This window comes from Balaenoptera acutorostrata, chromosome 19, assembly GCF_949987535.1.
Source record: "Balaenoptera acutorostrata chromosome 19, mBalAcu1.1, whole genome shotgun sequence".
In the NCBI taxonomy this organism is placed as follows: domain Eukaryota; kingdom Metazoa; phylum Chordata; class Mammalia; order Artiodactyla; family Balaenopteridae; genus Balaenoptera; species Balaenoptera acutorostrata.
Window position 1 is genome coordinate 31,776,454 of NC_080082.1, and position 17,005 is coordinate 31,793,458.

Consider the following 17,005-nt stretch of genomic DNA (forward strand, 5'->3'; position numbering starts at 1 on the left):
AGCTATTTCAAACGTAATAGTTTCCTACTAAACTTCTGAAATCCAAAATATTTACATATGCCCATTCTGTTCAAAAAAGGTACATTTCCATTGTAGGAAAAAAGTTGATTCTAAAACTTGAAGTCATTCTTGACTGACATAATTCTTAGTTTAAAAAAAATATATATATATACATATACACACACACACACACATACATACATATACACATACTATGGTTACTTACACAGAACATTGATTCTTGAAAACAATGAAGTCATATCAGTTTATTATATGTTCTAAAATGGTATATAAGTGAAACTACAAAGAAGAACAAACATTTGGTTGGTATTGATCAGTAATTCCTAAATCTGTGAGGCAGGCTTCATTAGAAGCTTGTTTGTTAAAAATAGATTCCAGATGAGAAAAATAAGACAAACCCAAATTGAGAGACATTCTACAAAATAACTGGCTAGTATGCTTCAAAGTTGAAAGTGTCATTAAAGACAAAGACTGAAGAATTATTCCAAAATGGAGGAGTGTAAGGAGATAAGACAACAAAATGAAATGTAGGATCCTTAACTGGATCCTGGCTCCCCAAAATGGAACAACTGACACAATCTGCATGAGGTCTGTAAATCAGTTAACAGAATTGTGTAAGTGCTTACTTCCTGATTTTGATCATTGTGCTTAGGTTACATAAGATATTAACATTTGAGGAAGCTGGGTGAAGAGCCTAAGGGAACTCTGACCTATTTTTGCAAGTGTGAGACTAGTTCAAAATAAAAACTAACAAAACAAAACAAAACCCCAGATCTGTAGGTTCCAACTCCAGAATTCTGATCTAGTAAGTGGGATCCCAATCAGACTTTAAAAATATTCTCACCAGGTTTGGGAACCACTGGCTCAAAATAATTAGTGAAGAAAACTCTAGGAACAAATATTCAGGATAATGAAACTATTCTATACTTATAGAACACTTAAAATTTCAAAGTGCTTTTGTCTATAATATCTCAGTTGATCCTCACAGGCGAGGCAGACATTGGTCCCACCAAACTAACAGGGAAACTTTAGCCCTGAAAGAGAGAACAAACTGCCAAAATCACAAGTCCAGTAAAAGACAATAAAGGTCTCTTTACTCCTACTCTACTATTTCCAACATATCTTATTCATTTTAACATAAAATGACACTATACTTCAACCAGTCAATAGATATTTAATATCAATAAATATATTTTAATGAATAAAGAGAATCATGAAACTACATTATCTGTAGAAAATCATTAAGGTTAAATTTATTGACTTTTGAACAACCAGAAATTTCTATTGCCTGTACAATGACAACTGATAGCCATAAATGTTATCTGAAGGAAATCAGATGATCCAAAAGTAGAAGAAATAAGATAATTTCAGCTCAGTAAAAGACCCAATTACCAAAGAGCATTCCATTCTTCCATCATGAATTACAAGGAGTTGACTATATTAAACTAAAATAAAATTCTAAATTTCATTATACGTATTCTACAAATAAATTGATCATTTGCTATTCTTAGAAATACCACAGAGTAAAGCAACAAAATAATACAGACTGTATTAATAATAAAGGCTTTATGCAAGTTTTGTTTTTTAAAACATGAAAGGGATCTGTTATCAATGTTAGCGAACTGCAGCAACAGATATTCAGGCATGTAAAAGAACTAAATATTAAAACATAACTTATTTCAGACAGCAAAGGGCAATTTCAAACTAAGTATAAGTATAAATTTGAAATGTTAATTCATTTGACAAGTACAGGCACTAGAAAACCTCAGTGTTTATACTTGACGTTTATATTTGATTTTCAGATGTAATTTATGCACTCGTCTAAATCCTGCCCACATGTTACTCATGGAGGCTGTGTAAACAAGCTGCATTCTACACAGCGTCAATCTGCAGTTGCCCCCTGTAGATTCTCTCACTGCAATAACTGGACAAACAATGAATCTTATCCAATTAGTCCATTTGTTGTAATTAATATATCCAGTTCATCATAAGTAAAGGAAACAAGCAAAAATACTATTTTACATTATAATTTTTTTTCTCTTTGTAAGCCCAGTGGAAGGCACTGGGGTTATTTTTAAAGCCATAAAATATATATGTGAGTATTTTTTTTTTTTTAGATGAAGAAACACATTTAACTTGATGCAATCACTCCAGTTTAAAGTTCAATTCAAGACTAGCTTAAACTCATCTGGAAAAAACAAGTTTTAAAGTGGTTCTTTATTTTAGTTAATCCTTAAATTTGTGAAAGCAGTATTGTATGGTAAATTTTTGGTAACTTGGATTGTAAATCACTTCCTGTTTAGCAAATTCCCTGGTGGTCCAGTGGTTAGGTCTCCGTGCTTCCACTGCAGGGGGCACGGGTTCAATCCCTGGTCAGGGAACTAAGATCCCGCATGCCAGGGGGCGCAGCCAAAAAATAAAATAAAATAAAGTAAAATCAATCAATCAATCACTTCCTGTTTAAGATTGAACGTCATTTTCTTCAAAAAGTTAATTCACTGAGTTGTTTCATATAGCCACTAAGGTGAAGTATTAGCTAAGTATTAACCATAGTATATTTATCAGCACAGTTTAATTTTTATTCTTTAAAAAACTTATTTCTTCTTTTTAAAAAAAGAAAACGACATTTATGCTTAAAAATACTGACAAAAAAAAAATACTGACAAAATAGGAACATTAAAATCAAATACTTTACTTCAGTGTCCTAAGATACACATGTTAACATCTATGAAACAATCATTCATCTAATTAACAAAGATATGCCATAGTTTTAACTGGCAATATATATTTTTCTTTCTTACTGACATATAAAATAATGGTGTGTCTTATAATCAATGACATTTTAGATTCAATGAAAAAACAGCACATCATTTGCTAATGATAAACTTTACTAATACATCTTATGTAAAGGTATAAATCTTAAAAATGGACCTGTAAATCTTAATTAAATTCATAATAATACATAATGTATATATCAATTCTTTCTGCAGATGAATACGTTTCAGATTTTCACTGACTTTAAGTTTAGATGTAAGGAGTGAAATCAATAAAACATTTTATCTTCTTGGCATTTAAAAATTATAGAACTTACATAGAGACTACTAATGGCATGATTAATAATTAAAATATATATAATAAATTTATACCATATATTTTCAAAGTGCTTTTTTATCATATGACAAAAACAATTAGTTAATTAATACATTTATATTTTATGCAAACAGATAGTAAATTCTTATTATTTTGAATACTTGCAATCAGGGTCTCACCTGTTACTTTATTAACATGGACTATAAAGTGATTATTCCCAATTTCTGATGATTCATCTCATTTTCCCTTCAGACTTTGTTCATATTATTTTTCCCTTATATTATTATTTAGATGTAAGTGTCTCTCTCTAGACATACATGTGGACATACATGTTCATTTTGTTTAAAAATACACACATACATATCTATGTATACACATGATGGTAGGTAATTAATAAATGTTATTTTGCTTCTTCCTTCTTGGGGGTTCAGAATGACTATCGCAAAGAAGGGCACAATATAATTTCCAGATCTAATTTAATGTTTTACTGTTTTTTCTTTATAACATGACACCCTTAATTCCAACTTGATTTGATAAATATTTCCTAATTTAGATGTTTTCTGCTTTAACTAAAGAGAAAAGCTACTTGTAGCACCTGATAACTCCCATTCTTGTAACAAACAGAAAGAATAATTATGAATAATACAAAAAAGTATTTTTTTACTTTTAATCATGAAGTACCTTTACTGATTAAATTTACAGGGCCACAAGAGCATTTTAAAGTGTCAAAGGCATTCTACTTGTCAGTCTGATAATCTAATGCAAGAAGTAAATTATAACTGAAAACATGGAAACATAGTTTAAATGTCAAAGTTATAAAACATAAATCTAAAAATGCTTCAAATCATGTGATATTTTATTACATAATCTAAAACCGAAGAGAGCCGAATAAGACAATTCTACCAGAAGTCTTAGAATGAATTTATTTTAGAATTTAACTCTCTACTATTACTAAACCATTAGTTTTGTCCCTGTGATTTAATGAAGGATTAGCTTGCCATTTCTAATCTTGATTTAACAAATCAAACACAACCATTTGGCATCATTTAATATTTAATCTTCCATTCATTCATTCATTCCATAAAATTCATTCCCTCCCATTCATGGAGCATCTATTATGTACCGACCATTATTAAAGAAATACCTGCTCTTCTACTTGAAAGGCAGCTTGTTAGAACCTGACTGCCAAGATCAAGAAAAATGTCAAAATAGAAGGTTGTTTCCAGTCCTACCTCACTCTTCATTTTCCACCGGCCATTTCCATTTCAACTTACACTCTTCCACATAACCATGTAACTCCTTTCAAACTCCAAGCATATTTCAAAACAAAATTTACCTGTCCTAAATGCTACTCTAGCTAACCTGATAAACAGAGGCATTCTCATATGAAAGAAAAAAACAACATTAATAAGTTAACCTATTATCCTTCTTACCAGGTAGCAACTGTTTGTTTACATTTGTCTGCTTGATTTTTAAATTCATCTTATTAGGAACAGGGCCTTAATGGAAAGAGAACCTAGGCAGATAGGTGAGAGTTTAGGCTTGAAGGAAGGGGCATGGCTCCCGGCCTTGGCTTTTTCCTTAAATAGCTATATGTTATTTATGTTTTCAGAAAATAATGGCTAACATTATTAACAGGTATTGCTCTATATGCTTTAAGCGTTATTAAATCATTTCATCCTCAAAATAACACTATAAGGCAAGCACTATCATTATCCTCATTTTATGTCTGAGGAAACTAAAACTTGGAGAGGTTAAGTATTTGTCCGAGGTCACACTGCTTGTGACAAAGGGGAAATCTGAATAAGTGCAACTGGTTCTAAAGTCAAAGAACTTAACCACATTATCATACTGCATGCCCAATCTAACTCACAGAATTGTTGTAAAGATTAAATGAGACTATATTAAAGTCTCTGAAAAGGACACTCTATTCCTTGTATTAAAAAAAATTAATCTATGAAAGTGACAGAAAAACTGAAAAGGTTTCAAGCACACTAGCAAGCAGAGGCAAGGCAGTATTGGTTTTCTTCCGATTAGTATTCCTAGATTATATCACATCACATATGTGGATTAAATAAGCACCAACTCTGACTATATATCAACCATAACTTATTGTCTACAAATCTAGTTACTTTTGAAATTTATATTTCACATTGCTCATTGTTAAGTTCCAGCACACATTCTCTTTAATTTTATCTGATATAAATCATCTGATATTAGCAAAAGTTCAATTCTTCTAAAACTCATAGAAAAACAAAATCTTTACAAGAAAACATTTAATACATCATGAAATATTATTAATTAAAATGATGCAAGTAAACTTAACTATTTAAATGATGCTTCTTCGCAGAAAAATTAAAAATGGCAAATTCAAAATTATAAAATGTAGTGGGGCTTATTGGAAAGCACAGTAATGAAATATTTCAAGTGACCAATATAGAACTCTAGATTGTATATGAATTTCATTTCCAGCCATGCTTTTTCCTCCAACATGATAATAATCTTTGGTTGTCTGATAAAGATGATCAAGAAACTGTTTCACTCCAACAGCTTAATAATATACGGGCAAGCTTCACTTTTACTTGCTTGCAACTTATAAATTCCTCTATCAAAAAGTCATCCACTCCCAAGTTTTTTTTTCTGTCAATTACTTAATACCTCGCCATGGAAATATGTTTCCAATACAATTCTCACCTCTTTTCTCAAGAATGCTATCTCTAAAAACAAATACTAAATTGATCATGCTGTGCAATATTAAAATAATTTACTGTTAATAATCTACCTATTTTTAACAAAAATACAAATATCACAGAATACGTCAGATACTCTACTGTATTACTATTCCCTACATATTAATCCACATTTTTCAGAAATCCATGTTTCTCTATTACAATTTAATTATTTCTAATTTCCCCTTATATATTGTTTTTTCTTGAACCAGGTTCACTTCTGTTATCTTTTGCCTCTAGTTATCTCCCCCCCCACCCACCAATTTAAACTTACTGTAACTCTTGAGGGTTCTCTACCGATTTTCTTATTTTATGCATTATTTTTAAATACGCTTTCAAATGGTACCACTATTCTGCGTATATCTCTGTACAAGTTAAAACTGGAAAATTTTAATAGCAGTAACTTTTAATACATTAAAGGATTAAATATGGGGTTTCCTAAATTAAAACTAGACAAAATATTGAAAAAATAAGATATTTTCATACCAAAACGTTTAAATAAAAAAGGAGCAGAAATCTAACTTTCAAATTTTATCTTAGCTATCTGCAAATGAAATGCAAAATCAGTAATATTAATTATTTCTCTATTATAGCAAGAGAGCCCATGTTATTTAATGGTTTGGACTGAAAGGCATCAGGACCTAATGATATAACTCAGTTTGGTGGTTTCATTGAAAATGCTGTGAATTAATTGTTTACAAAATTGTGTTAGTTCTAAATATGTATATAATATATAAATAATTTTGTAAGCAAATGAAGATTTTTATAGTAAGGGAATTTTTCCTTTATTGTGTACTTTTTTCTGTGGAAGAAAGAAAACAGATTAAATACTTTATCTAAAATTTCATATAAAGCCTTCAAAAATAACCAAATATTCCTGCAAAACTGATTCTAAACTATGTTGGCCTTAGATTATTTTTACCCTTGCATGCAAAACAAACATACATATAAAACAAATAATAACACTTATTATATTTTTTGAAAATGTATTAGGTAAGTAGTCAAATAAAAATACCTAGGATTAATATATCCTCCTAAAGCAATTCTTTGTCCTTATAATTCTCTTGGAGCATTAATCCTCACCTGGCCTCTTTATTACATAAAGTAAATCAGAAAGACTGTAAGGGAGGAAGTCTGTAAGAGCCGAGAGCTGCTTATTGTTGATTTAAATGGTCTTAGTTTTCTTGCCATTCCATTTAGTTCAATGTTGTGGGTTTATGAGAAAATATTATATTTCATGTTTCCAAACTATAAGGTGCCCAATGAAGTACAACTAAGAGGTAAAGAAATCTTATAAAAAATTTCAAGGCATTTTTTTAATAAAGAAAGTACATTAGGAACTGGCACAGCAATATGGGTTTCGTTTTGTTTTTCCTTTTCCTGTTTTATATATAAAATGTTCTCCAATTTTAAATTCCTTTTACTAACATTAATATACAAAAAAGTATGTTCATAGACTAGTAAAATTTAGTAAATTCTCAAATATTACCTAATTCATTCAAAAAGGCAGTAAGATACACACAGTATCTAACAACTTAAAACTCCAAAGTGGGAGTAAACACATCATACGCAAATCAAAAGTAGATTAGACAGACTGAACTTTACAAAAACTTCAAAGGAAGAAGATTTAATTCTTAACCAACTTACCCAATTTTTGTCTTCTCTTTTAACTTAGAACAAGTTTTTGTTTTTTTGCTCTCTTTGTCCTTTGGCTTAGATTTCATCCTTCTACCTTTCTTTTCCTCTTTTCCTTCAACTGAAGCACTAGGAAAGTTTTCAGGGCTCATTACTCGTGGAATATTGCGTTCCCCACGCTCCTTTGCTTTTGCTATGGCCTCTGATATTATACGATTAGCCTTTTCTTGCTTGCTTTCTGATTCCATCTTTTTTCTCTGCTTCTTCTCGGACATGATCCTCACCTGGGTATTCTGCAACTTAGTATATGTCCCAGAACCATCACTCTTCTTGGAAGATGGAGGCTAGAGAAATCAAAATAATTTTTATACAACATACCAAAGTACATTTAAACAATTAACATAAATAACCAAAAATTTAGAATTAAGCTTTAAGAAGTAAAATACATAAGCAAATATATGAGTGCTACAAACAAATTTAAAATTAAAACATTTTGCTGATCTAGAAATTAGTGTAGGTATAAAATAAAAAGCTCAAATACTGCTTTTAAAAGTGAAGGTTAAAGAAGGATAATATAGATTCATTGATATTTTCATAGCATTCTTGATTAGTTGATTCAAATTTTGTACTATAAATATAGCTAATTCAAATTTAGTCATGTAAATATTCTGGGCATTTGGAATAAGTCTCTTCTTTCCTCTTCATTCCGGAACTCTGAAAATTATTAATAAATTTTAAATAGCAATTTTAATTTAGAATGACTACTCCCCATAGTTTATTATGACTTTTAGAAAAACAAAGCCTCTCTGCTTTATAAGAAACTGGAACGAGAACCTGAATTCATTTAAATCATTTTAATGTGCAATCTATGCAGCAATGTAGCTAGTTAGTAAACAGACATTCCCATACTTAAAATTAGAGAAAGTTTTAGTTTTTCTGTGAAAGAGTTAAATGAGGATTTTTTTTCTCTTTCTATATCATAATATTTTGCTCAAGCAATTCTGGAAAAAACAAGTTCTAGTTTTACGTTAAAATTATTAATATTTTAGCAATATCACAGGAAGCAGATCAACAGCATTTTAAAAAGAATATCCTCTTCAAACACGCATTCATCCCATATTCTTAGATCACAGTTTTGTTACGTTCTTACCCGTAAACATGCCTCTGACTACAGCAAGGGAAAAAACCACCAGGAATCTCCAAACACATTTTCATGCTGGTTCCAGTGTGCTTCACTGGATATCTTTTCTATACCTGCCTCATCAAAGGTTTCATAGCAGTGCTGCAGCACTGGGAAAGGAGGGAGGGTTTAGAATCGCTCACTAAAATGCCACCTTAAGGCCTACAGGCTATAACAAATAACCAAGACGCGAGAAAACAGCAACAAGCTCAAGATGGCGATGCAGTACGACTCCGCAGCAGCAGCCAGTAATAAGGAAGGTTATTCAATCCCATTAGCCTTTTAGCCCAAAGAACCCCTCCTCCTCCCACTCATTCAGGCTTTCACTTACCCTTCCTCTTGGCCTCTTCACTGAAGACATTTTTGGCGTCAGACAAAGGCTTGCCCTCTGCTTTTTCACCACCCCAGGCAGTGCTCAAGAAAAAAGCATTGAAAGAAGATTCCTAAATGGCCTATTTAGCAAGCTGCAACCAAGAGATGCACAACCCTCCACAAATACACATTGTGATGTATCAACACATTTCTGCCTTGGCAAGTTTATATCCACTGTTCATTCTATTTCGATATGAAAAAGACTGTAAACCCGTCCTAAAAAGCTGAGTTTCCTCAATAGCTGTAAGCAGATAGCCAGATTCCAACAAAGCACAGAAAGAAATGAATGCACAAAGCATCAAAATGCATCAGCATGAATATTAGAGATGTCGTTAAAAATACTGACTCCTTCTGAGGAAGTAGGCCAGCAGATGGTGCTACCAGTTATTATTCCATTAGACTCTGCAATTTAACCCCCAATGGACTGTTCTTCCCTCCATGTAACACATTAACTCTCACTCTACCATTTCCTGTAGTAAAGTTTTTAAAAATATACGTAAAAACCTGATTTAAAAAAATCATCTGAAAAGGAAAACTGTAGTGAAACGGCTTTATGTAGCTATCAATGTTAAAAAACAAAGTCCAATGCAATTTTTACCGGAGAAAAATACTTTTCTCCGTGATACTCTATTTAAAACATAAACACATCTGAAGATGAGCAAAGGGTTAAAGAGGAGGTCATGCAAATGAACCCATAACAAGTGACTTCTCTTTAAGAAATTAGATAAGGTTTCTTATTATTCTTCTAACAAAAAGCAACAATGTCATTTTTAAAATAGAGAAATGAAGCTATTTTCATTTAAATTCCAAAAAGAAGCTTAAGATTTTGAAATGAACACATAAGAGCTGTCTATAAAAAAATAACTAGCCATAGTTAAATTATTTCCTTACTTAAACCTGAATAAATACATTAATTTATTTTCCTAACATAAAAAACTCCTAAACATTCCTGACCTTTACTCCTCACATTCTATTTCAACTCAACTGTTGAGTTTTTAAGATAAAATTTTAGTTTTAGTCCCTTGCTAAAAATAAATAAGTAGCAAGTCCTCCTGAATTTGATCGTTATATACCTATACTTTTCATCTATAAAATATTGAGACTATTTTAGTAAGCAATGATTTTAAATACCTAAAACAAAATTTTCACTGCCTCAAAATTCACATTTACATCTTTCATTAATTCCATTTTTTTAAAATTGGTCTTGGCAAGTCATCTGATATCTGTATTAAAGAACCTGTTTTTAGTTTTTTCCTTTCAGGCATCAAAGGTCTCGAAATGGAGCAACATTATATAAACAGTGTCCTAGAAAGACCAATCTAAAGAATAGGAGAGGAAATTAAAGGCATAGGACCACTAATGCAAGAAAAGGATCTTACTGACCTGGAGGTCATGTATGTAAAAATCATAATAACCAATAATAAGGGCTAACACTTACCAAGTGCTTATTAGGTGACAGGCACTATTCTAAGCACTTTACATGTAATAATTAATTTAATCCTGAATAATAGGGTAATAGTGATAATGGAGAGGAGGAACAAATGGGAGAGATATTCTTACAGCAGAATTGCAAAATAATAGAACAGACCCAAGAGCACAATTTTTTAAAATCATAATAATAATAATAGCTAACACTTACTTAGTCCCTACTATGTTCTAGGCACTATTCCTATTATGACATGTAAATGAACAACATGGATTTAAACTGCGTGGGTCCACTTACACGCAGATTTCTTTCAATAATAAATACTACAGTGCTACATAATTCACAGTTGGTTTCATCCAAGGATGTGGAACCACAGATATGGAGGAATCAAGAACTATAAACATGGAAGAATCACATATATGGAAAACTGACTATAAATTATACTTGGATCTTTCAATGAATCGCTAATCCTGTATTGTTCAAGGCTCAACTGTATATTATCTCAATTAATCTTAAAAACAACCCTGTGAGATATGTACTACTGTTACCCTCATTTTATAGCTAAGGATACTAAGGCATAGAGAAATAACTTGCCCAAGATCACAGGCTACAGAAATATGGGGTAGGGATTAAGAGGCAGAGAGCCTCATAATGGAAACCGTGCTCTTAACCACTATATTATATTGTATTTGGTTCAAATACCATAACTTACAGAGATTAATTTGAACACAAAAGAAAGTAAATGACTTTCTCAAAATCTCAGAGATACTAGTAAGGAAGCAAGAAGAAAATTTAGTTTTTTTCAGTGCCCTTTCCAAGAGGTAGAAATCAACTAGATATGGGTGGGTTTTGGCTGAAGAGCAGGAAGAGTCAATACTTGCTTTCTAGACCAAGTAAGTACTGGTACAGGAGGAGATAAAAGAAATGTTGAGAAAGGGTGTGTATGTGTGCATGATAAGTTTAATTCTTTCCACACTGAGTTTGAAATGAAAAGTTTGAGTAACTGGAAATTTTGGACTGGATCCTCGGAGAGGTCAGGGCTGGAATATAAGATGTAGATTCTCTTGCTGTTTTCTTTGAATATCCTTAACTCACTGACACTATCCACAGAAACTAGGATGATTTCCAAAATATCTCACTTCTCCTTAAAGCTTTTCAGTAGATTCCATTACTTGATTCAAAAATCCCAATTATTTAACAATAAATCTTAACAGTAGACAATCAACTATTTGTGACCAAACATTTCTGTGATCAAATATTTCTTCTACTATTAGGATATAATATTTTAAATCTATATTCCCATAGAACATCAACACGGAGGTGTTAACTAACTAATCATTTTTAACATAGGTGATTTCCCAATTTACACATAGACACAAACATACAAAAAGGTAGTTAATAGTAACTTTTCTCAATGTTACAATTTTTCTCTTTTTCACCTACATAAGCAGTCAACAAATTCTGTCCAATCTACTTAATTGTGTTTTATTTTGTTTTCTTCCTCTCAGTCCCAACAGCTCCTGCTGTATTAATTTCCCACTTGTTATGGTTACATTATAGTGATGTAGGAAAATATCCTTATCTGTAGGAAATATATCAAGTCATTGGGGGTGATGGAACATCTGGTTTGCAATCTACTCTCCAATTCTTTACAAAGTAAAAGAATTTCTTTGTATTTCATTTGTGATTTCTCTGTAGGTTTGTCACAATTTCAAAACTCAACTTTTAAAATAAAGGCAGGGACTTCCCCAGCAGCCCAGCCGTTAAGACTTCGCCTTCCAATGCAGGGAGTGCAGGTTCAATCCCTAGTCGAGGAGCTAAGATCCCACATGCCTCATGGCCAAAAAAACCAAAACAAAACAGAAGCAATATTGTAACAAATTCAATACAGACTTTAAAAATGGTCCACATCAAAAAAATCTTTAAAAAAATAAATACATAAAGGCAAAAAAGGCCTTGCTCCCCAAGGACCTGTATGCTAAATGAGAAAAAAAAAATAAGTAAAAGAAGAGAAGGCACATATATTAATAACATATCCAAATATTTATAAGAAAAACAAGTCATAGCAAAACATAAAGATGATATCATAGGTGATGTATCAATTATTTTGATAGCAACTAGAAGAATATATGAAAGACCCTGGATGTCATATTTCAATACTAGAGAAACTCAAGGATTTATGGTATGAGTGTTTTTCAAACCATAGGTCATGATCTAATAACAAGTCATGATATAAATTTAGTGGGTTCAGACTAGCACTAAAGAAATGAAATATAACAGAATGAAAAAGAGTGGTACCTAACCTTTATGAATGCTACCTCTTAAAAATTATAGATAGTTTTAATACCATGGTTACTCCTCTTTTCCTTTATGAGAGAAAGAAGCAAAGAGATTTGAGTAAGAAATTAGAGGTGTTAAAACCAGAGTGGGGACTCAGTTTTTCCTCCTCTTGGTAGAATAATTTTCCCACATACCTACCCACCCACACTGGGGAATTCATCCATTTCAAATATTTTAGTTGCATACAAATAATTTAAGAATTTGAATCACCAGTGTGTAGACCTGAGTGGAAATCATAAATTTTCAAAAAGAAGGGGAGAATGATCACATGGCTACCATACATCTACTATAGAGCACAGGTTCTACTATTAGGGAAAATTATAAAAAATTTAAAGTTCTACTTCACACATTTTTAAAACAATATGAAGGAACAGAAAGTCTCAAATAATAAAACAGATATAATTCCTTAGTAATAATAAAACACAGAACAAAGAATTTTCAACAACATATACAAAACTGTATTATAGCTAAAAATCTTCCAACTTTTCTCAGGAGAGATGACTCTCAGGCTTCAGACCTGGGGGACTAGGTGAATGGAACTTGCAATGGAAGAGAATACAAAACAGAATAGAGATAGCAAGCCTTGAGCAAGAATGAGTTTTACTGCCTAGAGAAACAACGCAGAATAAGAGAAGAGAACCATTAGAAGAGAACCCAAAACACCAAGTTTTAAAGAGCTAGCAGAGGAAGGGAGTTAAAGAAGGAAAGAAGGAAAAACAAAAAGAAACTACAAAAATGGTAAGATGAGCATCAGGAAAGAGTGGTGTCATGGAAGCCAAGAGGAAAGAATAAAAAGCTCTGCCATCAAAAGGAAAGTAAATATCTGAGAGTAATTTGATATCATAAAGCTAACTTAGAAAGCATTTTAGTTCTGTTGAATTGTTTATAGTAAGCCAGTATGCTAGTTTTTAACATCTTTATTTTAGGAAGAATCATATAATTATGTACTTAAATATTCAAATTAGATAGCTAGTGGGAAGCAGCCACATAGCACAGGGAGATCAGCTCGGTGCTTTGTGACCACCTAGAGGGGTGGGATAGGGAGGGTGGGAGGGAGAGGCAAGAGGGAGGAGATATGGGGACATATGTATACGTATAGCTGATTCACTTTGTTATACAGCAGAAACTAACATACCATTGTAAAGCAATTATACTCCAATAGAGATATTTTAAAAATATTCAAATTAAACCAACCTCTAAAAACAATAAATTTGTAGTTAATTTTAGTAATACATGTCAAACGTTAGTGGTAACTTCTTTTGCATTTATTGCATATAACGTTTTTTTCCACAAAGTACCAATAAAGACTTGCTTTTAAAGAGAAGAAAAGGAGGAAAAATTGATCCAAATTATTATCTGTCAAAGTCTTCTGAATTTTACCCTTAGATTTGTTTTCAGAGTTTTTGATATATCTGAAGCAATTATTTTATTTCACTTTCTTCACATCTGTGAACTCACATGTTCACAAATTAAAAGGCTTATTTTCATTTTGTGACTTGTACTAGTAACCAGGTTTCCACTTTTAGCTAATGATATTCTTTTTTTTCGACATCTTGAATTTTACACTGATAAGGTAATACTATTAAAAGTATTCCCTCTATTTTAATCATCCACATAGCAGTTCAGGCAAACAGTAGGTATTCATAAAAGTGTTTTTTTTAAAAATAAACATTTATTATGTGACTTACAGGAAATACAGAAAGAGAAGAATATGTTAGAGGATACCATGGGAATGTAATCAGCAAAATCCAGAATGCGGGAAACTCTAAAGAAAAATGACTGCTTCTTCAGCAAAGAAACAATAAAAAACAAAACAAAGAAGGGTAATCATAGATCAAAAGAGGCTTAAGACTAAATGTAATGCCAAAATTAAAAAAAACAGAAAAAAGAAAAGACAGACACTTAAAATTCATATCAACTGAATGCAATACATGGCCCTTGTTTTGACATAGACCTGAACAAGTCTGTAAGACTACATTTATTAATACTAGGGAAATTTAACTTTGATTGGGTATTTGATTATGAAGGAATTCTAGTTATTTTTTAAGTGTGAAACTAATTTTGCAATTGTGTTTTTTTTTTTTTAAAGTTTTACTTGATTTTATTTATTTATTTATTTATTTATTTATTTATTTATTTATTTATGGCTGTGTTGGGTCCTCGGTTCGTGCGAGGGCTTTCTCCAGTTGCGGCAAGCGGGGGCCACTCTTCATCGCGGTGCGGGGACCGCTCTTCATCGCGGTGCGCGGGCCTTTCTCTATCGCGGCCCCTCCCGTCGCGGGGCACAGGCTCCAGACGCGCAGGCTCAGCAATTGTGGCTCACGGGCCCAGCTGCTCCGTGGCATGTGGGATCCTCCCAGACCAGGGCTCGAACCCGTGTCCCCTGCATTAGCAGGCAGACTCTCAACCACTGCGCCACCAGGGAAGCCCTGCAATTGTGTTTTAAAGCTAAAACCTTTGTCTTTTAGATATACAAATTGAAATATTTACAGATAAAGTGATACCTGAAATATTTACAGATAAAGTGATATGATTAAGGTGTGTTTCAAAATAGTCCCTGAAGGGACTAATAATCCCTGTATGATAGTCAGAGGGTCGTATAGATGAAAAACAATTGCCTATAAACTGATGGCTGTCGTAGCTGGGTGATGGCTACTCTACTTCTGTGTACACTTGAAATATTATATAATAAAGAAATTTAAACCGTTATATTCTGGGAATAACAGGTAGTTTGGCATGACAAGAAAACTAGATTCATGTGGAAGAATGATAAGCAATAAAGACAGAAAGGTAATGGGTCAGATTATCAAAAGTGTTATAAGTTATGCTAAAATATCTGGACTTTATGCTGAAGTGAATTGGGGAATCAATAAGCGATTACATATAGAGAGGTAACAGGATCAGATTTTTAGATTTAGGGCTGCTAACTGGTTTCAACAAAAATACCCAAATATTTCATGGAAACTTTTTTACTTACAAAAAGGCCATATATGATATAAAAACAAGTAATATTTAACCTTCTATTTTATATTAGTTTGTGTTGCTTTCTCAATGCTGTATTTTCAAAACTTCATTTTTTGTTTCCAAACAAAAGTGTATTTTAAAAACATTAAACCACAAAATCTCACGAAGTTCCTTACTTACTGACAACATTAAATATACTGAATTCATCAGTCCATAAATTACTAATGATACTAAAAGCTGTTCTCAGTGTAATGCTGTGATTAAAGGAAAGGGCTTTGGACTCAGCCAGCCCTGGGTCCCAGTTCCATCATCTGTAAAATGGAGATAATAATAGTGTCTACCTTCTAGGGCTGTTGTGAGACCTAACAGATAATGCTTGTAAAGTGCTTAGTATGGTGTCTGGCATACAAATACTCAGAAGTGCTAGGTACTATTGTTATTGCTGTAATGTGATATTGTGCCCACCTCAGTGCATCATCATATCAGGGGATACAATGATGTCAGTATGTCTTATAACTGGTACTGTTATCTTTTAAATATTTTATTTTATTTTATTTTTTATTTTTGGCTGTGTTGGGTCTTCGTTGCTGTGCACGGACTTTCTCTCGTTGCGTCAAGCGGGGGCTGCTCTTTGTTCCGGTGTGCAGGCTTCTCACTGTGGTGGCTTCTCTTGTTGCAGAGCACTGATTCTAGGCCCGCAGGCTTCAGTAGTTGTGGCTCACAGGCTCTAGAGCACAGGTGCAGTAGTTGTGGCGCACGGGCTTATTTACTCTGTGGCATGTGGGATCTTCCCGGACCAGGGCTCAAACCCGTGTCCCCTGCATTGGCAGGCGGATTCTTAACCACTGCGCCACCAGGGAAGCCGGTACTGTTATCTTTGATCCCTTGGTTAAAGTAATGTCTGCCATTACTCTCTGCTATAAATTTCTCCTTTTATAATTAGCAAGTATCTTATCAGACTATGCAAATACCTTGTTCTCATATATATTTGCCTAGTAATTTTAGCATACATTGATGGTTCCTGCCTATAACAATTATTATTTGGTTATTCACTTAATGGAAATTTTTTATTTCCATCATTCCTTCCACATTTTCTACTGGAATTCTACTATAAACAAAAGTTGCCTCTTTTCCTTATTTATTTATTCATTCAGTCATTCATTTATTCATTCAATTATTGATACTGGTATAGACTCATAGATATTTATTTTATTCTATGGGTTATAATTTGATACTATGATTATTTAT

At 32.5% G+C, this 17,005-nt stretch overlaps 1 protein-coding gene across 15 annotated transcripts in view; it reads right to left on the reverse strand.

The window, feature by feature from the left end:
* CHD9 (chromodomain helicase DNA binding protein 9) overlaps positions 1–17,005 on the reverse strand; it is a 253,907-nt gene that overhangs the window by 117,799 nt on the left and 119,103 nt on the right. For 12 of the 15 annotated variants that reach the window (XM_057534848.1, XM_057534845.1, XM_057534851.1 and 9 more), the window contains one exon: positions 7,488–7,819. In XM_057534848.1, coding sequence (XP_057390831.1) covers positions 7,488–7,819 — 332 coding nt within the window. Of the gene's footprint in view, positions 1–7,487; positions 7,820–8,625; positions 8,846–8,986; positions 9,312–17,005 lie in introns of those variants that run through there. The other 3 variants (XM_057534855.1, XM_057534854.1, XM_057534856.1) reach the window with 2 other exon arrangements.